General features: G+C 38.5%; 1 protein-coding gene across 1 annotated transcript in view; it reads left to right on the plus strand.

Moving 5' to 3' along the window:
* SH3BP5 (SH3 domain binding protein 5) overlaps positions 1-21,709 on the plus strand; it is a 257,965-nt gene that overhangs the window by 203,790 nt on the left and 32,466 nt on the right. Inside the window, exon 4 of the mRNA XM_053714281.1 lies at positions 19,100-19,264. Coding sequence (XP_053570256.1) covers positions 19,100-19,264 — 165 coding nt within the window. The remainder of the gene's footprint in view (positions 1-19,099; positions 19,265-21,709) is intronic.

Raw genomic sequence — 21,709 nt, forward strand, 5'->3', positions numbered from 1 at the left:
ACACCAAAAAAGGTATTGTTTAAAATAAAAAATAGATAATCCCTTTATTTACCATTTCCCAGTTTTGCATAACCAACACTGTTATATTAATGTACTTTTTACCTCTGTGATTACCTTGTAACTAAACCTCTGCAGACTGCCCCCTTATTTCAGTTCTTTTGACAGACTTGCATTTTAGCCAATCAATGCTGACTCTGAGGTAACTCCACAGGCGTGAGCACAATGTTATCTATATGGCACACATGAACGAACACCCTCTAGTTGTGAAAAAAGCCCTTTAGTCCACCCTCACCCTTACTACACCTTCTCTCCCCCCCCCCCCGCATCCCAGTTACAGTTTCTGAATTAGGAATATTAGATTTTATGATTTTGCAACAAAAGATACATCTTAAAATACCCTCTTTTAGTTGCAACAATGAAAAAAAAATATCTTATTGACCCTTTAAGCAGCCACAGGCAAAATCACAAATGCTACAAGTTAAGGATACATAAAAAAGTGACCAGAAACAATATTCATTTTAAAATAACTTTTTTACTGTTACTGCTGCATGATATAGAAAGGGTGCAGGAGGCTATTTGCAGCTTAATGTAAAGTAAGACTTTAAGATGACTAAAGTGTAGACTGTCCCTTTAACAGTGTTGACACTCATTTGTCATCAAGATGGATGATTGGACTGAAATTAATATTTACCTCATGACTGTAATAATTTACTTTGTCAATGTCACTGAGATAATAAATAAAACAAGATGTATGATTGGCAATATACAAAAGTTTGATGTTACAGGAGGCCAAATCTCAGTGCAGACAAAATCATGGCCCAATATTGTAGGAATGATACCAAAGGGGTTGGAGTCTTCTGGATGTGACCAGTTTTGGGAATCCTCTTATGGCAGACTTTCCCCATGGTTCTATATAAAGACAATTCATCATGGGGACCCAATAGTTAAATACAGAATTACTCTTCTCCCTTCTCTCTCTCATGCATGATTTGTTATTTAAAGGACGGCTGCTGGATAATTGTGAGATTTTATGATGACTAGAAATTTTCTAATCTCATTTCACACCCAAGGTGTTTTCAACAGGATTTCAAGCATGTTAACGTGAATCAGAAAGAGAGAAAAGGTTCAGCTGCTTTCCCTGTGAACTGTATTTTTAGCTTGTTTGTCATCTAATTTGCTTCCTACTCTGAATCATCTGCAAGTCTGTTCTGTGAAGATTCTGCATTAGATGTGATCACTTGTGTCTAATTGTTTTGTGTCAGACGTCTTCTGAAAACACTAAATTACATAGGGATTATGTATTGGCTATTACTATTTTTCAGTGGCATACGCACATATGCTGTGAAGACCTGTGCTCCAGTATTCAAACATTACACTTTCTCAGCTCTCAGAACAGGCACGGTGTTTGAATTCTGGTGTATGGGCCCTCATGGCATATGTGTGTATGCCAGTAAAAACAGAACTTTACTAGACTAATTTTTGTTAATGGAATTATATTTAATAAATGCTTCACACCCCATGCACATTTTAGTTGTTTCCTTTCTACCCATTTAACAGTATTTGAAACAAACATTATTGCAAATATTGCTTCCATATAGTGCTCAAAAAATAAATACGTGTTCCTGAGCCAATCTCATGTGCTCTCATGGAAAGGAGCTAAGGTTTACCAAAGGATATACCAAGAGAGGGAGGTAAATTTGATAATAGTGCTTAGGGTGTAAAAACAAAAAAATCAGTCTGAATAATAACAGTGTAGATTGGACGTCCAGATCATTTTCAAGACAAAAATTGCACTCCACTTTAATTTGGCATCATGGGAAATGTAGTTCCAAAACCTCTGGAGTGCCAAAGTGAATCATCCTTGTCTTAGAACTGAACACAATAAAGGAACAGTAACACTTTGCAATTACAATACATTTCTGTTACGTTGCTATAAAATAACATGAATAAAGTGTTAACGTTTTTAAAACAAATATTTTTCTCTTGTAAGATGTATCGAGTCCACGGATTCATCCTTACTTGTGGGATTTTCTCCTCCCCTACAGGAAGTGGCAAAGAGAGCACCCACAGCAGAGCTACCTATATAGCTCCCCCCCTTAGCTCCACCCCCCAGTCATTCTCTTTGCCTACTCTAAGTAACTAGGAAGTGCAGAGCAAGTGTGGTGACAAAAATGTTAGTTTTTTTATTTCTCAAGCAAAAGTTTGTTATTTTAAATGGTGCTGGTGTGTACTATTTACTCTTTGGCAGAAAAGAGATGAAGATTTCTGCAAGGAGGATTATGATCTTAGCACTTTGTAACTAAGATCCACTGCTGTTCTCACAAGGGCTGAAGAGTACAGGAAAACTTCAGTTGGGGGAATGGTTTGCATGCTAAGCTGCATATGAGGTATGTTCAGTCTATGTTTTTCTAGACAGACTGTGTTTATTCTAGAAAAGGCTGGCAATATCCCCATGGGGAAGGGTAAGCTGTATTCAGACACTTGGATAGGAATTTCGGCTTGCTTGAAGGGCTCATTTGTTACTGGTGACACTGTTAGGAAAAAAAACTTTTTTGTTTGTTCAGTAAATGATGCAATTATAACGTTTTTTTGAAGGGACTAAAGGGGTTATTGTGGCTTCTCCAGAGGTTCCTGCTGTGTTTGAGGGCTGTAAAAGAAGTTTTTTCCCCACAAATCGTTCTGAAGGGCAGGTAGGCACCACAGCAGAGCCGTGGCAAGGTGCTGAAAGTCTTTTTTACCGGTTTTGAAGTTTTTTCAATCCGGTTTTGCCATTAAGGGGTTAATTGTTTATTTGCATAGTTGTGCAAAGTTACTAAGGCTGTAAGATTCAACTGTAAAAATTTCATTAAGTTTACTGCTTTTTTACACTGTTTTGCAGAACTTGTGCAGCTTTGTTTCTCTTAAAGGCACAGAACCGGTTTATTTCTAAGTGTTATTTACTTTGATTACAGTGTTTTCCAAACTTGCTTGTTACATTACTAGCCTGTTTAACATGTCTGACACCAAGGAAAATCCTTGTTCAATATGTTTGGAAGCCATTGTGGAACCCCACTGTGTCCCAATTGTACTGATATGTCTATAAATTATAAAGAACATATATTAGCACTTAAAAATAGAGCAATAGATGATTCTCAGTCAGAAGTAAATGAGGGTTCGCCATCTAGCTCTCCCCAAGTGTCACAACCAGTCATGCCCGCACAAGTGACGCCAAGTACCTCTAGTGCGTCACATTCATTTACTTTACAAGACATGGCCACAGTTATGAATACAACACTCACTGAGGTTTTATCCAAACTGTCTGGTTTACGAGGAAAGCGGGACAGCTCTGGGTTAAGGAAAAATGCTGAGCCGTCTCACGCTTTAGTAGCCATATCTGATATGCCCTCACAATGCTCTGAAGGGGCGAGGGATTTGTTATCTGAGGGAGAAATTTCTGATTCAGGAAAGACGCTTCCTCAGACAGATTCTGATATGACGGCCTTTAAGTTTAAGCTTGAACACCTCCGCTTATTGCTTAGGGAGGTATTAGCAACTCTAGATGATTGTGACCCTTTAGTGGTCCCAGAGAAATTGTGTAAAACGGATAGATACTTAGAGTTTCCTGTTTACACTGATGTTTTTCCAGTCCCTAAGAGGATTGTGAATATTATTGCTAAGGAGTGGGATAGACCAGGTATTCTGTTCACTCCCCCTCCTGTTTTTAAGAAAATGTTTCCCATATCTAATACCATAAGGGACTCATGGCAGACAGTTCCTAAGGTGGAGGGAGCTATTTCTACTCTGTCTAAGCGTACAACTATACCTATCGAGGACAGTTGTGCTTTCAAAGATCCTATGGATAAAAAATTAGAGGGTCTCCTGAAGAAAATTTTTGTTCATCAAGGTTTTTCTCTCCAACCTATTGCGTGCATTGTTCCTGTAACGACTACAGCTGCTTTCTGGTTTGAGGCTCTAGAAGAGGCTCTTCAAATGGAGACTCCATTAGAGGAAATTATGGACAGAATTAAGGCACTTAAGTTGGCTAATTCTTTTATTACAGATGCCGCTTTTCAACTGGCTAAATTAGCGGCAAAGAATTCAGGTTTTGCCATTTTAGCACGCAGGGCGTTATGGCTTAAGTCCTGGTCTGCTGATGTGTCATCTAAATCTAAACTTTTGAACATTCCTTTGAAAGGTAAGACCCTATTCGGGCCTGAACTAAAGGAGATTATTTCAGACATCATTGGAGGGAAAGGTCATGCCCTCCCTCAGGATAGATCAAATAAGATGAGGGCCAAACAAAATAATTTTCGTTCCTTTCGGAACTTTAAGAGTGGTCCCGCTTCAGCTTCCTCTGCTACAAAGCAAGAGGGGAATTTTGCCCAATCCAAGTCAGTCTGGAGACCTAACCAGGCTTGGAACAAGGGTAAACAGGCCAAGAAGCCTGCAGCTGCCTCTAAGACAGCATGAAGGGGTAGCCCCCGATCCGGGACCGGATCTAATAGGGGGCAGACTCTCTCTCTTCACTCAGGCTTGGGCAAGAGATGTCCAGGATCTCTGGGCTTTAGAAATTGTGTCCCAGGGTAGAAGACCTACATACCATGGTGGTGATTCACCCAGTCCCAAAGGAGAAACAGGGGCAAGGGTTTTATTCAAACCTGTTTGTGGTTCCCAAGAAAGAGGGAACTTTCAGACCAATCTTGGATCTCAAAATTCTAAACTAGTTCCTCAAGGTTCCATCATTCAAGATGGAGACTATTCAGACTATTCTACCTCTGATCCAGGAGGGTCAATATATGACTACCGTGGACTTAAACGATGCGTATCTACACATCCCTATTCACAGAGATCATCATCAATTTCTCAGATTCGCCTTTCTAAACAGGCATTACCAGTGTGTGGCCCTTCCCTTCGGGTTGGCCACGGCTCCCAGAATTTTCACAAAAGTGCTAGGGTCCCTTCTGGCGGTTCTGCGACCACGGGGCATAGCAGTGGCTCCTTATCTAGACGACATCTTAATTCAGGCGTCGACTTTCCAGCTAGCCAAGTCTCACACGGACATCGTGTTGGCTTCTCTGAGAGCTCATGGGTGGAAGGTGAACATAAAAAAGAGTTCTCTCTTCCCTCTTACAAGAGTTTCCTTCCCAGGGACTCTGATAGACTCGGTAGAAATGAAAATATTTCTGACGGAGGTCAGAAAATTAAAACTCTTAACCACTTGCCGAGCTCTTCATTCCATTCCTCGGCCATCAGTGGCTCAGTGTATGGAGGTAATCGGACTAATGGTAGCAGCAATGGACATAGTTCCTTTTGCCTGCCTACACCTCAGACCTCTGCAACTATGCATGCTCAAACAGTGGAATGGGGATTATGCAGATTTATCTCCTCAACTGCATCTGGACCAGGGGACCAGAGACTCTCTTCTCTGGTGGTTGTCTCAGGACCACCTGTCTCAGGGAATGTGTTTCCGCAGGCCAGAGTGGCTCATTGTAATGACAGATGCCAGCCTGCTAGGCTGGGGTGCTGTCTGGAACTCCCTGATAGCACAGGGCTTATGGTTTCGGGAGGAAGCTCTCCTCCCGATAAACATTCTAGAACTGAGAGCGATATTCAATGCACTACAGGCGTGGCCTCAACTTGCTGCGGCCAAATTCATCAGGTTTCAGTCGGAACACATCACGACTGTAGCTTATATCAATCATCAGGGAGGATCAAGGAGTTCTCTAGCGATGATGGAGGTAACCAAAATAATCCGGTGGGCAGAAGATCACTCTTGCCATCTCTCAGCAATCCACATCCCAGGAGTAGAGAACTGGGAGGCGGATTTTCTAAGTTGTCAGACTTTTCATCCGGGGGAGTGGGAACTCCATCCGGAGGTATTCGCCCAGCTGATTCAGCTATGGGGCACACCAGAATTGGATCTGATGGCGTCTCGTCAGAATGCCAAACTTCCTCATTACGGGTCCAGGTCCTGGGATCCCAAGGCGGTACTGATAAATGCTTTAGCAGTGCCTTGGTCCTTCAATCTGGCCTATGTATTTCCACCGTTTCTTCTCCTCCCACGTCTGGTTGCCAGAATCAAGCAGGAGAGAGCTTCGGTAATTCTGATAGCACCTGCGTGGCCACACAGGACTTGGTATGCAGACCTAGTGGATATGTCCTCGGTTCCACCGTGGACTCTGCCAATGAGGCGGGACCTTCTAATCCAAGGCCCGTTCATGCATCCAAATCTAATTTCTCTGTGTCTGACTGCTTGGAGATTGAACGCATGATTTTATCAAAGCGTGCTTTCTCTGAATTGGTCATTGATACCCTGATTCAGGCTAGAAAACCTGTCACCAGGAAGATTTATCATAAGATTTGGCGCAAATATCTTTATTGGTGTGAATCCAAAGGTTACAAAGGAGTAAGATTAGGATTCCTAGAATATTGTCTTTTCTCCAAGAAGGTTTGGAGAAGGGATTATCTGCTAGTTCCCTAAAAGGACAAATATCTGCTTTGTCTATTCTACTTCACAAACGTCTGGCAGATGTCCCAGACGTTAAAGCATTTAGTCAGGCTTTGGTCAGACTCAAGCCTGTATTTAAACCTGTTGCTCCGCCATGGAGCCTAAACTAGTTCTTAAAGTTCTTCAAGGGGTTCCGTTTGAACCTATGCATTCCCTAGATACTAAACTTCTATCTTGGAAAGTTTTGTTTCTAGTAGCTATCTCTTCGGCTCAAAGAGTTTCTGAGCTATCTGCTTTACAATGTGATTCCCCTTACCTTGTTTTCCATGCAGATAAGGTGGTTTTACGTACCAGACCTGGGTTTCTTCCTAAGGTTGTTTCTAATAAGAATATCAATCAAGAGATTGTGGTTCCTTCTTTGTGTCCTAATCCTTCATCTCAGACGGAACGTCTGTTACACAATCTTGATGTGGTTCGTGCTTTAAAATTCTACTTACAAGCAACTAAAGATTTCCGTCAAACATCTTCTTTGTTTGTTGTTTATTCTGGTAAACAGAGAGGTCAAAGGGCTACGGCTACCTCTCTTTTCTTTTGGCTGAAAAGCATCATCCATTTGGCCTATGAGACTGCTGGACGGCAGCCTCCTGAAAGGAGTACTGCTCATTCTACTAGAGCTGTGGCTTCCACATGGGCTTTTAAAAATGAGGCTTCTGTTGAACAGATTTGTAAGGCTGCGACTTGGTCTTCGCTTCATACTTTTTCCAAATTTTCCAAATTCGATACTTTTGCTTCTTCGGAGGCTATTTTTGGGAGAAAGGTTCTACAAGCAGTGGTGCCTTCCGTTTAAGGTCCCTGTCTTATCCCTCCCTTCATCCGTGTCCTAAAGCTTTGGTATTGGTATCCCACAAGTAAGGATGAATCCGTGGACTCGACTTTACCTAATAAATTTATTTCTCTTGTGATGTATCGAGTCCACAGCTCGCCCTGTTTTTTAAGACAGGCATATATATTTTTATTTTAAAACTTTCAGTTACCACTGCACCCTATGGTTTCTCCTTTTTCTTCCTATCCTTCGGTCGAATGACTGGGGGTGGAGCTAAGGGGGGAGCTATATAGGTAGCTCTGCTGTGGGTGCTCTCTTTGCCACTTCCTGTAGGGGAGGAGAATAACCCACAAGTAAGGATGAATCCATGGACTTGATACATCACAAGAGAAATAAATTTATCAGGTAAGCATAAACTATGTTTTTTCTGCCCAATGCAGCCGTTTCTGCTTGTGAGTATTGGTTAGTGGTGGATGAATGGAAGGTTTATGCACAGTTGCAAGACTCTGGAAGACTCTACACCTTGATGTCCGTGGGACTCCAGAGGCACCATCAGCTTCAAATATTTGTTTGCTGCTATGTAATGGTATTTTAGCAGCTGCTCTCTTGATCCGATGCATGGATCTGGCAGAAATCTTCCTCAATGTGCCTTTATCTGCATGAACCCGTCTGTGCTCTGAATCAGCCACAAATCTCTTAATAGTGCGATGATCACGCTTAAAGGATTACTTTCTGTTATAATTTTTAAGCTAAACAACTAACATATTAAAGTTCATAAACATTAATTAAAACCTACTGACCTATATTTTCTCCAAATTGAAGTTTCATAACGTTCTAAAAGTTATATCTTTTATTCGCCGATGATGTCACGTTATCCTGCCCACTATTTTCAGCACTGCATGTTCAAAATATTTAAACCAATAACTTTGTGTTTAAAGCGCCATTTTGAAACCTAGGTATTGTAAACGGATTGGTACAGAGCAAAGGATACCCACGGAGTGGGTTTGGGAAACAATTAAATTTGCAGACAAGATTTCTGATATACGGTAGAGATATGTTAATGAACTGCTATTGATAAAAAGCTTATTTGGGGTAGTTAGTAACAGGCATAGAAAATATTTACTTACAGTGGCCCTTTAAGTTTTCGTGAAATGTCTAATGTTTTCATACCTCGTCCAATGCATTGAACTATTTCACTCTTTTCGGCAGCAGAGAGATCCTTTTTCTTCCCCATATTGCTTGAAAATGGTGCTCTGCTTAATAATGTGGAACACCCTCTTTTAGTAGTTTTTCCTTTAATTGGGCTCACCTGGCAATCTAATTATCACAGTTGTCCGAGATTGTTTTCAGTGATCAAAAGAGCCCTGAGACACAATGCCATCCATGAGTTAAACTGAAAAAGAAAATGTAATCTTTGTGACACTGAAATAGAATTTGCATAATAATTTGGAACAGGGTGTATATATATATATATATATATATATATATATATATATATATATATATATATATATATATATATATATATATATATATATAAAATGTGTGTATTTATATGTGTATATATGTATTTACAGATATAGAAATACATATTACTGGAGATGAAAACATGTAAAAGCTTATTTATGCAATATTTATTTTTATTAAAGGTTTTAACTGTATTTACTGTAAATATTTGACAGAACATATTTTGCTATGTGCAGTAGTGATGTAGCGAACCTAAAATTTTGCGTTCGCGAATGGCGAATGCGAACTTCCGCAAAAGTTTGCGAACCGGGTGAACCGCCATAGACTTCAATAGGCAGGCAAATTTTAAAACCCACAGGGACTCTTTCTGGCCACAAAAGTGATGGAAAAGTTGTTTCAAGGGGACTAACACCTGGACTGTGGTATGCCGGAGGGGGATCCATGGCAAACTCCCATGGAAAATTACATAGTTGATGCAGAGTCTGGTTTTAATCCATAAAGGGCCTAAATCACCTAACATTCCTAAATTGCTTGGAATAACGTGCTTTAAAACATCAGGTATGATGTTGTATCGTTCAGGTAGTGTAAGGTTTTTTTTTTTTTTTTTTAAATGTACACTACTGTTTTAGCAGATATGACTTGCACTGGTGTGACACTGTGCCCTGGCAGGACCTGGAACGCACACGTGTGAGGGAAACTGACTGCTATTATTTCACAGTAAAAAAGGGTTTTGTTTTTTTAAAATGTATGTACACTACTGTTTTAGTAGATATGACTTGCACTGGTGTGACACTGTGCCCTGGCAGGACCTGGAGCGCACACGTGTGAGGGAAACTGACTGCTATTATTTCACAATAAAAAAGGTTTTGTTTTTTTAAATGTATGTACACTACTGTTTTAGCAGATATGACTTGCACTGGTGTGACACTGTGCCCTGGCAGGACCTGGAACGCACACTTTTAAGGGAAACTGACTGCTATTATTTCACAATAAAAAAGGGTTGTTTTTTTTAAATGTATGTACACTACTGTTTTAGCAGATATGACTTGCACTGGTGTGACACTGTGCCCTGGCAGGACCTGGAACGCACACGTGTGAAGGAAACTGACTGCTATTATTTCACAGTAAAAAAAGTTTTTTTTGTTTTTTTTTAAATGTACACTACTTTTTTAGCAGATATAACTTGCACTGATGTCACACTGTGCCCTGGCAGGACCTCAAATGCACACGTGTGAAGGAAAATGACTGCTATTATTTCAAATTATAAAAAGTTTTTTTTTTTTTTTTTTAAATGTACACTACTGTTACACCAGATATGAGTGGTGGCACTGGGCAAGTGGTCACAGTATACGCTGTGAGCCTGAGCTGGCAGGCAGGCTGCAATTAGATTACACAGGGAAAAAAAAAAAAAAGCAGACTGATGTTCTAGCCCTAAAGAAGGGCTTTTTGGGGTGCTGTCCTTACAGCAGAGATCAGATGAGTCCTTCAGGAATGTAGTGGACACTGAATACACTAGCCTAGCTATCGATTTCCCTATTAAATCAGCAGCAGCTACACTGTGCCTCCTCTCACTAAGAATGCAGGCTCCAAATGAATCTAAAATGGATGCTGTCCAGGAGGTGGGAGGGTCTGGGAGGGAGTGTCTGCTGCTGATTGGCTGGAATGTGTCTTGTGACTGTGAGATACAGGGTCAAAGTTTACTCAATGATGACGAATAGGGGGCGGATCGAACATCGCATATGTTCGCTGTCCGCTGCGAACGCGAACATGCTATGTTCGCTGCGAACTATTCGCGGCAGAACTGTTTGCGACATCACTAATGTGCAGAACATTGGAATAAGTATTTCTAAATAGATATTCCTATATATATATATATATATATATATATATATATATATATATATATACACCTATATATAATCATGTGTGTGTATATATAGGTATAAATATATAATGTACCAGAAAACCATCAGATAAATATAGAAATATTTATTTATGATTAAATAGAACATATTCTGTTATGTGAAGAACATTGGAATGTAAAATATCCATATTTTCATGTCGGGTTAGCACACATGAGGATATGCTATCGGGTTTGCTCGCGAGTAGTGTGTGTTTTCCCACTATTTTTCTCCATTGACTTATATGGGGGAATACTTGAACGCGCAAGCAATATTCTTAGTTCGTCTTTTTGCGCTCATTGGGCTAGCACACAAGTGAAAACAGTTTATTTTTACCTCATAATCCGAAGAAAAAAAAGTTTTTTACTTCAAGCGCAGTTAACGATTGAGCTGGAGCGTTAAATAGCGCTCTACTTCTAATCTGGCACTTAATGTTTAGTGTCCCTTCCTATAAAAAAAAAGGGTGAACCATGTGAACATCAATTTTGCAATTGAAAATGCTCTCTATTAAATATTTTTTTTAAAAAATATTGTGACCAACTGTTCTTTATTTTGTATATGGAATAGCTTTGAATAAATAAAAAAAATGACATTGACAAGAACCTATGCAAAATTCTCTGGAGAGTTAATCAGGCCACCGAATAAATTATTATGGTGCTGGTTTGTCAAGAAATAAATAGATATGTTAGTACAAGGAGAGTTTTTTTTATGTTCCTTTAAGCACAAAGTAATTAAAGTATTAATTACAATAGTTTGCACATAGCTCAACTGACCATTACCATTTTGTGACGATGACCATTACCATTTTATGTTAGTGGTGTACATTAATTCAGCAGGGTAAATATTGTTTGTGTGCATATAATTAAACCCAGAAGCATACACCTGTGAGTAGTTTTGTATTTGGCCTTTATCAGTTATGATCTTCCTAAATCTTTTGTCTAGCCAATTATGGAAGAATCTAACAGCTAGATTACGAGTTTTGCGTTAGAGACTATGCGTTGCTAACGAGCAGTTTATGCTCACCGCTCACTTTCATACAGCGCTGGTATTACGGGTGTTTACAAACCCGGCGTTAACAGACAAAAAGTGAGCATTGAGCAAAATGTTGCTCCACATCTCACTCCAATACCAGCGCTGCTTACGTTAGCGGTGAGCTGGTTGTGCATGCTCATGCACGATTTCCCCATAGGAATCAACGGGGAGAGCCGGTTGAAAAAAAGTCTAACACCTGCAAAAGAGCAGCATAAAACTCCTTAACGCAGGCCCATTGATTCCTATGGGGAAATAAAATTTAGGTTTACACCTAACACCCTAACATGAACCCCAAGTCTAAACACCCCTAATCTTACACTTATTAACCCCTAATCCGCCGTCCTCGACATCACTGACAGTTACATTATAACTATTAACCCCTAATCTGCCGCTCCGGACATCGCCGCCACCTACATTATACTTATTAACCCCTAATCTGCTGCCCCCAACATCGCCGACACCTACAGTATATTTATTAACCCCTAATCTGCCGCCCCCAATGTTGCCGCCACTATTCTAAATTTATTAACCCCTAAACCTAAGTATAATTGCAAATGCCCACCACCCACACAACCAACCCTACTCTAAAACCCACCCAATACCCCCTTAAAAAAACCTAACACTAACCCTTTGAAGATCACCTTACCGGGAGAAGTCTTCATCCAACCGGGCTGAAGTCCTCAACGAAGTCGGGAGAAGTCTTCATCCAAGCCGGGCGAAGTGGTCCTCCAGACGGGCAGAAGTCTTCAACCAGACGGCATCTTCTATCTTCATCCATCCGGCGCGGAGCAGGTCCATCTTAAAGACATCCGACGCAGAGCATCCTCTTCATCCGACGGCTAACAATGAATGAAGGTTCCTTTAAATGATGTCATCCAAGATGGCGTCCCTTCAATTCCGATTGGCTGATAGAATTCTATCAGCCAATCGGAATTAAGGTAGAAAATATCCTATTGGCTGATGCAATCAGCCAATAGGATTGAGCTGGCATTCTATTGGCTGATTGGAACAGCCAATAGAATGCCAGCTCAATCCTATTGGCTGATTGGATCAGCCAGTAGGATTGAACTTCAATCCTATTGGCTGATTGCATCAGCCAATAGTATTTTTTCTACCTTAATTCAGATTGACTGATAGAATTCTATCAGCCAATCGGAATTGAAGGGACGCCATCTTGGATGACATCATTTAAAGGAACCTTCATTCAGTGTTAGCCGTCGGATGAAGAGGATGCTCTGCGTCGGATGTCTTGAAGATGGACCCGCTCCGCGCCGGATGTATGAAGACTTCTGCCCGTTTGGAGGACCACTTCGCCCGGCTTGGATGAAGACTTCTCCTGGCTTGTTGAGGACTTCGGCCCGGTTGGATGAAGACTTCTCCCGGTAAGGTGATCTTCAAGGGGTTAGTGTTAGGTTTTTTAAGGGGGTATTGGGTGGGTTTTAGAGTAGTGTTGGTTGTGTGGGTGGTGGGTTTTAATGTTGGGGGGATTTGTAATTTTTTTTACAGGTAAAAGAGCTGATTACTTTGGGGCAATGCCCCGCAAAAGGCCCTTTTAAGGGCTATTTGTAATTTAGTGTAGGGTAGGGCTTTTTTTTATTTGGGGGGGGGTTATTTTGTTAGTGGGATTAGATATAATTAGTTTAAAAATCTTCTAATTTGTTTATTATTTTCTGTAATTTAGTGTTTGTTTTTTGTACTTTAGCTAATTTTATTTAATTGTATTTAATTTAGGGAATTTAATTATAGTGTAGTGTTAGGTGTTAGTGTTTTATTTTACAGGTCAATTTGTATTTATTTTAGCTAGGTAGTTATTAAATAGTTAATAACTATTTAGTACCTAGCTAAAATAAATACAAACTTGCCTGTAAAATAAAAATAAACCCTAAGCTAGCTACAATGTAACTATTAGTTATATTGTAGCTAGCTTAGGGTTTATTTTATTGGTAAGTATTTAGTTTTAAATAGGAATAATTTAGTTAATGATAGTAATTTTTATTTAGATTTCTAAAACTTAGTTAGGGGGGGTTAGGGTTAGACTTAGATTTAGGGGTTAATAACTTTAGTATAGTGGCGGCAACATTAGGGGCGGCAGATTAGGGGTTAATAAATGTAAGTAGGTGTCAGCAATGTTAGGGACGGCAGATTAGGGGTTAATAATATTTAACTAATGTTTGCGAGGCGGAAGTGAGCGGCGGTTTAGGGGTTAATATATTTATTATAGTGGTGGCGATGTCCGGTTCGGCAGATTAGGGGTTAAACTTTTTATTTTGTGTGTTTGCAATGCGGGAGGGCCTCAGTTTAGGTGTTAATAGGTAGTTTATGGGTGTTAGTGTACTTTTTAGCACTTTAGTTAAGAGTTTTATGCTACGGCGTTGTAGTGTAAAACTCTTAACTACTGACTTGAAAATGCTGTACCAGTCTTGACAGGAGAGGGTCTACCGCTCACTTTTTGGCAGGCTCGTAATACCGGCGCTATGCAAGTCCCATTGAAAAAAGAGGATACGCAATTTACGTAAGTGGATTTGTGGTATTTCCAAGTCTGGCCAAAAAAGTGAGCGGTGAGCCTGTACCTTCAAGACTCGTAATACCAGCGGGCGTTAAAAAGCAGCGTTAGGACTGGCTAACGCTGCTTTTTAAGCTTACCGCAAAACTCGTAATCTAGGTGTATGATTCTTAACTCTGATTTTTTTTTTTCCTTTTTAAACCTTCTATTTACCCCGAAATGAGTGTCCTGTTGTTTGTTTTGTACAAATAGAAATAGTATTCCACTGTGGTTATTGTTTGCTTGTTTATTTAATTGTAATTTATTTTTTAGAAAAAAGTTTCAACATATAACAAACTTACAAAAAAAATTGAAATAAAATAACAATATTGTTCTGATAAAGATGTTCACAATGAATGTTTTATATACTGTGTGTGTATGTATGTCTGTGTATATGTGTGTATGTATATATATATATATATATATATATATATATATATATGTATGTATGTGTATGTACAGTATATATGCAATAAGTTATTTGTGTGGATGGATATTTGGACACTCAGTCTTAAAGGGACAGTTTACCCCAAAATGTTCTACCTTTTAAATTGTTCCCAATGATTTTACCTGCTGCAGTGTATTAAATTGTTTTAATTGTTTAACCCTATTTTGGCATTTAAAATAGCTGGTTTAGCCTGTGGTATCCCCACCTATACTGAAAGTTTCTATACTGGAGCCTAGGCTATTGATAAGCCTGTGAAAACTCAGCCAGCAGAAGAAATTACACGTTCAGGGGTGTGCAGGATAGTTAAAGGGACACTATACCCAAACATTTTCTTTCATGATTAAGGTAGAGAATACAATTTTAAACAACATTCCAATTTACTTCTATTATCTAATTTGCTTCATTTTTTAGATATACTTTAATGAAGAAATAGCAATGCACACAGTGAACCAATCACAGGAGGCATCTATGTGCAGCTACCAATCAGCAGCTACTAAGCATATCTAGATATGCTTCTTAGCAAACAATATCAAGAGAATGGAGCAAATTTAGATAATAGAAGATAATTAGAAATTTGTTTATAATTGTATGATCTTTCTAAATCATGAAAGAAAAAATTTGTGTTTCATGTCCCTTTAAGTAATAAAACATTCATTTTCCTTTGTTCTCTTGTGTGTACACAAAGTGATAACATAATGAGATATTATATTACCTGCAAGCTCAAGTCTGTTTTAAAGCACAAAAACGGCTAATTCATATACACAAATAAACCTGAAAATGCAATTTCTCATACAGGTTATACTCGGCAGCTGGTAAGTCATTGAAAATACATTATTGTAAAAACAATTTTACAGTGTTCTTTAACTAAATAATCTTGTTTCTTTCTTTATTATGAAAATAATCTTATCAGTAATACAAACTCAATTTGTCATCTGATCCCCTGACTTCACTTCCTGTGTTTCTTTGTAAATATACAGCTATATAAATTGCTCCACCACAATTCTATTTTCTACATTGTGCAAGAATGTTATTTTCCCTTAAATTCCATACATAAGTGTTTCCTTCCTTAAAGGTCAAATGTAGGATCTGACTTTTCCGACCAAAAGCCAAATTCTTGGAAGTGAAGATAAAACTTTACCATGTACTTTGGACCTTTACCAATGTTATATTTTTGCTGACAGCACACTGTTATGAAAACTTTAGGAAACAAAAACATGATTTTTATATCTTTATTATTTTTCCTTACTATGACATTGTTCTGTTCAGGCTATAACAAACATCAATATTTCAAAGCACTAATTATTACTATAATTAAATACTCCTAATTATACTGTATTTCTTTCCTAAGATATCATAAGTGAGTCCACGGAATCATCAATTACTAGTGGGAATATCACTCCTCGCCAGCAGGAGGAGGCAAAGAGCACTACAGCAAAACTGCTATATATGTCACTTCCCTTACCCATAACCTCCAGTCATTCTCTTTGCCTGCGGTGCAAGGAGGAGGTGAAGTTTTGGTGTCTGATCTACAATCAAGATTTTTTTTTTTTATTTTAAAAGCAGAGTAGGTTTGCTCTGATCTTTCTAAAGGGACTAGCCTCAGCCCATGTCAGTCTCTTCAGTAGGGCAGAATGCTGAATCAATATATATTTAAAAAAAAAAAAAAAAAGCTTTTTATTTTAGTTCTGGCGGAGACCATTGTGAGGTGGGGGAGGTAAGAGAGCTGTTTGAGGGGGGCAGGGAGGGATCAGGGGGTGGGATGTGTCAGGTGGGATGCTGATCGCTACACTAAAGCTAAAATTAACCCTACATGCTACCTAATTAACCCCTTAACTGCTGGGCATAATACAAGTGTGGTGCACAGCGTCATTTAGCCAAAAAGCAACACCAAAGCCATATATGTCTGCTATTTCTGAACAAAAGGGATCCGAGAGAAGCATTTACAACCATTTGTGCCATAATTGCACAAGCTGTTTGTAAATAATTTCAGTGAGAAACCTAAAGTTTGTGATTGTATTTGGCGGTGAAATGGTGGCATGAAATATACCAAAATGGACCTAGATCAATAATTTTGGTTGTCAATTACAAAAAATATACATACAGTATCTCACAAAAGTGAGTACACCCCTCACATTTTTGTAAATATTTTATTATATATTTTCATGTGACAACACTGAAGAATTAACACATTGCTACAATGTAAAGTAGTGAGTGTATAGCTGTCCCCTCAAAATAACTCAACACACAGCCATTAATTAATGTTTTAACTGTTGGCAACAAAAGTGAGTACACCCCTAAGTAGAAATGTCCAAATTGGACCCAATTAGCCATTTTCCCTCCTCAGTGTCATGTGACTCGTTAGTGTTACAAGGTCTTAGGTGTGAATGGGGAGCAGGTGTGTTAAATTTGGTGTTATCGCTCTCACACTTTTTCATACTGGTCACTGGAAGTTCAACATGGCACCTCATGGCAAAGAACTCTCTGAGGATCTGAAAAAAAGAATTGTTGCTCTACATAAAGATGGCCTAAGCTATAAGAAGATTGCCAAGGCCCTAAAACTGAGCTGCAGCACGGTGGGCAATACCATACAGAGATTTCACATGACAGGTTCCACTTAGAACAGGCCTCGCCATGGTTGACCAAAGAAGTTGAGTGCACGTGCTCAGCGTCATATCCAGAGGTTGTCTTTGGGAAATAGACGTATGAGTGCTGCCAGCATTGCTGCCGAGGTTGAAGGGGTGGGGGGTCAGCCTGTCAGTGCTCAGACCATACCCTGCACACTTCATCAAATTGGTCTGCATGGCTGTCATCCCAGAAGGAGGCCTCTTCTAAAGATGATGCACAAGAAAGCCCACAAACGGTTTGCTGAAGACAAGCAGACTAAGGACATGGATTACTGGAACCATGTCCTATGGTCCGATGAGACCAACAAAAACTTATTTGGTTCAGATGGTGTCAAGCGTGTGTGGCGGCAACCAGGTGAGGAGTAAAAAACCAAGTGTGTCTTGCCTACAGTCAAGCATGGTGGTGGGAGTCTCATGGTCTGGGCTTGCATGAGTGCTGCCGGCAGTGGGGAGCTACAGTTCATTGAGGGAACCATGAATGCCAACATGTGCTGTGACATACTGAAGCAGAGCATGATCCCCTCCCTTCAGAGACTTCACCGCAGGGCGGTATTCCAACATGATAACGACCCCAACCACACCTCCAAGATGACCACTGCCTTGCTAAAGAAGCTGAGGGTAAAGGTGATGGACTGGCCAAGCATATCTTCAGACCTAAACCCTATTGAGCATCTGTGGGGCATCCTCAAACGGGAAGGTGGGGGAGCGCAAGGTCTCTAACATTCACCAGCTCTGTGATGTTGTCATGGAGGAGTAGAAGAGGACTCCAGTGGCAACCTGTGAAGCTCTGGTGAATTCCATGTCCAAGAGGGTTAAGGCAGTGCTGGAAAATAATCATGGTGGCCAAACAAAATATTGACACTTTGGGCCCAATTTGAACATTTCAACTTAGGGGTGTACTCACTTTTATTGCCAACCGTTTAGACATTAATGGTTGTGTGTTGAGTTATTTTGAGGGGACAGCAAATTTACACTATTATACAGCTGTACACTCACTACTTTACATTGTAGCAAACTGTCATTTCTTCAGTGTTGTCACATGAAAAGATATAATAAAATATTTACAAAAATGTGAGGGGTGTACTCACTTTTGTGAGATACTGTACTTGTGAAGGGTTATTCAGGGATTCTTAACAGATATCAGTGTTACAATATAACTATGGCTAATTTTCAGAAACAAAAAAAATGGTTTTGAAATAGCAAAGTGCTACTTGTACTTATTGCCCTATAACTTGCAAAAAAAGCAAATAACATGTAAACATTGGGTATTTATAAGCTCAGGACAACATTTAGAATCTATTTAGCATATGAGTTTTTTGGTGGTTGTAGATGTGTAACAGATTTTGGGGGTCAAAGTTAGAAAGTGTGTTTTTTTTCTCTCCATTTTTTCATCATATTTTATAAAAAAAAATATGGTAAATTATATGATATGATGAAAATAATGGTATCTTTAGAAAGTCCATTCAATGGCGAGAAAAACTGAAAAATTGTCTGGTCACTAAAGGGGTTAAGTCTGCATTGTGCTTTTTTATTTCTGCGAATTAGAAATGCCACAATTTTTCAGAGCTAAATTACATGAAATGGAGGCAAACTAAATAATGAATGCATACTGCCAAATGGTTTCATTATCTAAACATTTTATATTAAAATCTCAAGGTTTTTACTGTCCCTTTAAGTTACTGTTTCTTATTGTTTTGTGCATTGTCAGGATCCAAACTCTCTCTTGTAAGTTAACCAAGTTTATTGAATGATTCGGTACAGTGAAGCATTGTTTGTCTCCTGGGCTCAAGTGCTTTTATTGATTTTAAGCTTCTGTTGTTCAATCTGTCATGCAGGCTCAGCTAGAGGCGCAGAGGGCCACCCAGGATTTCCAGCGTGCCACTGAGGTGTTGCGTGCAGCAAAGGAGACCATATCACTAGCGGAGCAGAGGCTACTGGAAGATGACAACCGCCAATTTGATTCTGCATGGCAGGAAATGCTGAATCATGCAACACAGCGGGTAAGATTTGGAAAATACATTTAGCCACTATACTGTGGCTACCCACAGTACATTGCAGCTTTTCATTGGTCAATAAATTCTCTGGATAAAATTAACTAAAAAAATGTGAATATAATTTGAGATACCAGAATACAAGGATGATCCTTTTTGTGAGAATTTGGTAACAAAACTACAGACACACAAACACATTCTTGTTATAGCGGCACATGGATCATTTCTGAGTGATGTGCACGCAGCTCATTCATTTAGCACGTTAGCCTACCTGCCATGTAAATCACCTTGTGTAAAGGTGGTATATACCAGATTATAAATTGTAGGCGGAGACTTCTATCACAATATAGTTTGTGTAAATGTGTTTTTGAAAATATTTTAGCTGCATAATACTTCACGTGTCATTTAAATTTTCTCAGTTTCTAGATGTTTATAATTGTTGAATGGGTGAAGGTTTTGCTTAACATACTAATCACTACAAAATATATTTGAATGTTATATACATTGTACATTGGGATCATTTTTTATAATAAACTAGTGAATTTGATGGGATATATTGTATATGCAAATGAGCAAAAAATTAACCTAAAATTTGTGTTAATACTTTTATGTACAGAGTTAGAAAGGGATACCACACATCTTGTTCAGTGTATAGTTAACAATGCAGTTCATAAACGTTATAGCTAGGCTACATATTCACAAACATTTACACACTGGCAACCCAGTAATATTATTTCTTATAGCAGGAGTTGTTCTGATTTCTCTGTATGGAGCAGACGGCGTGGAATCTGATTTGCTGCATCTCCCACAAACATAAATAAATAAACAAACAAACTTAAAAAAGCTTTAGAACAAATGTGGTCCGTGAACAGATGGTAGTTTAACCCTATATACAGTCCAGCTATTTTGTTTATGGTATGCCTTTAAGCTCTAGGATATAACATATGCTTTTTTTCCCTTGTATTACATTAGTAGATAATGGGCTAGATTACAAGTGGTGTGCTAATATTAGCTCACAATATAAGAATATTGTAGGAGCTTTAAGAGGAAAGTAAACGTGTTTGCTCTAGCGCAACTGAATTTAATGTACATCAAGTTAGCATGACCTTGCGTAAAGGGTTAGGGATAAAATAAAAGTTGCACCAAACACAACATAAATACATTAAAATAAACTGTTACACTCATATAACACTATCTGATAAAAAATAGTCATAAAAATATTAATAAAAAATGTTTATAATTATGCAAAGGTATATGTATTTGACAGCAAAGTGTCTAAATAATAATTCTATAATAATGTTTAATAATGTATTTTGTATTTACTGTAAATTTCACATTCCAATGTTCTTCACATACCGGACAATGTTATTTTTATTTTAAATACATATTTCTATAGCTTATATATCTGTCCACACCTATATGTCTATTCCTTTAGATATATAAGTATAGATCTATATTTTACATTGACATTATCAGAGATATATATAGAAATATATATTTTATAATGGAAAAAAAATTCTATGTGCAGATCAAAGGAATGTAAAATATTTGTAACATGCTTGGGGTTTCATTCTTTAGGTTTAACACGGTGTCCGCTTAGCGCACATCAAAAATCAGTTATCTTAAGGCATGTTATGTAAATATTAAATATTAAAAAAATGATTCTTTTTTTAAAAATATAGATACTGTAAAAAAATAATTAAAATATATATATTCTATGGCTTTAGAATTTTTAAGTACCTCCTATAATAATTTTTAATGATAGGACTAGATGTATAGGTACTGTATATACAGAGATGTATAAAAATATGTATTTAAAATAAAAATAACGATGTCCTGTGTGTGCAGAACAGTGTAATGTGAAATATTAATAACTGCTGTCGGGTTAGCGCACAAGTGGTAAAGTTAGCATTGTTGCGATATTATAAGGTCCTGAATGTAAGCGCATTGGGTTTCGTTCATGTGCAAAACTTTTACTTTCAACAGTTGTAATGCGTTGTAAATGCGTGTTAACGTGCATGCCCAATAAGATCACTTCTAGCAGTTTATATGCTCGAGCAGGAACACTAAATAGCATGCCACTTATAGTCTAGCTCATTGATTTTTAGAATTTGTCAAATTTGTTCACTGATCCCTCATAGAAAGTTTGGACTTCCCAGTTTCAAACACACATATTAGGTTTTCACGCTTGCTGTATACAACAGTATAATTGCTGTGAAATTGGTAACTATAGCAACCACAGTGCTGTCAACAATGTATTAAAGGGACAGTCTATTCAATATTAAACTTTCATGATTCAGATAGGGCATACAGTTTTAAACCTCTTTCCAAATTACTTTTATCATCAAATTTGCTTTGTTCCCTTGATGGTATTTTTGAAAAGCAAAACCTAGGTAGGCTCAAACTGATTTCTAAACTGTTGAAAACCACCTCTTAGCTCACAACATTTTGAAA

The sequence above is a fragment of the Bombina bombina genome, chromosome 5 (assembly GCF_027579735.1).
Source record: "Bombina bombina isolate aBomBom1 chromosome 5, aBomBom1.pri, whole genome shotgun sequence".
NCBI classification, from domain to species: domain Eukaryota; kingdom Metazoa; phylum Chordata; class Amphibia; order Anura; family Bombinatoridae; genus Bombina; species Bombina bombina.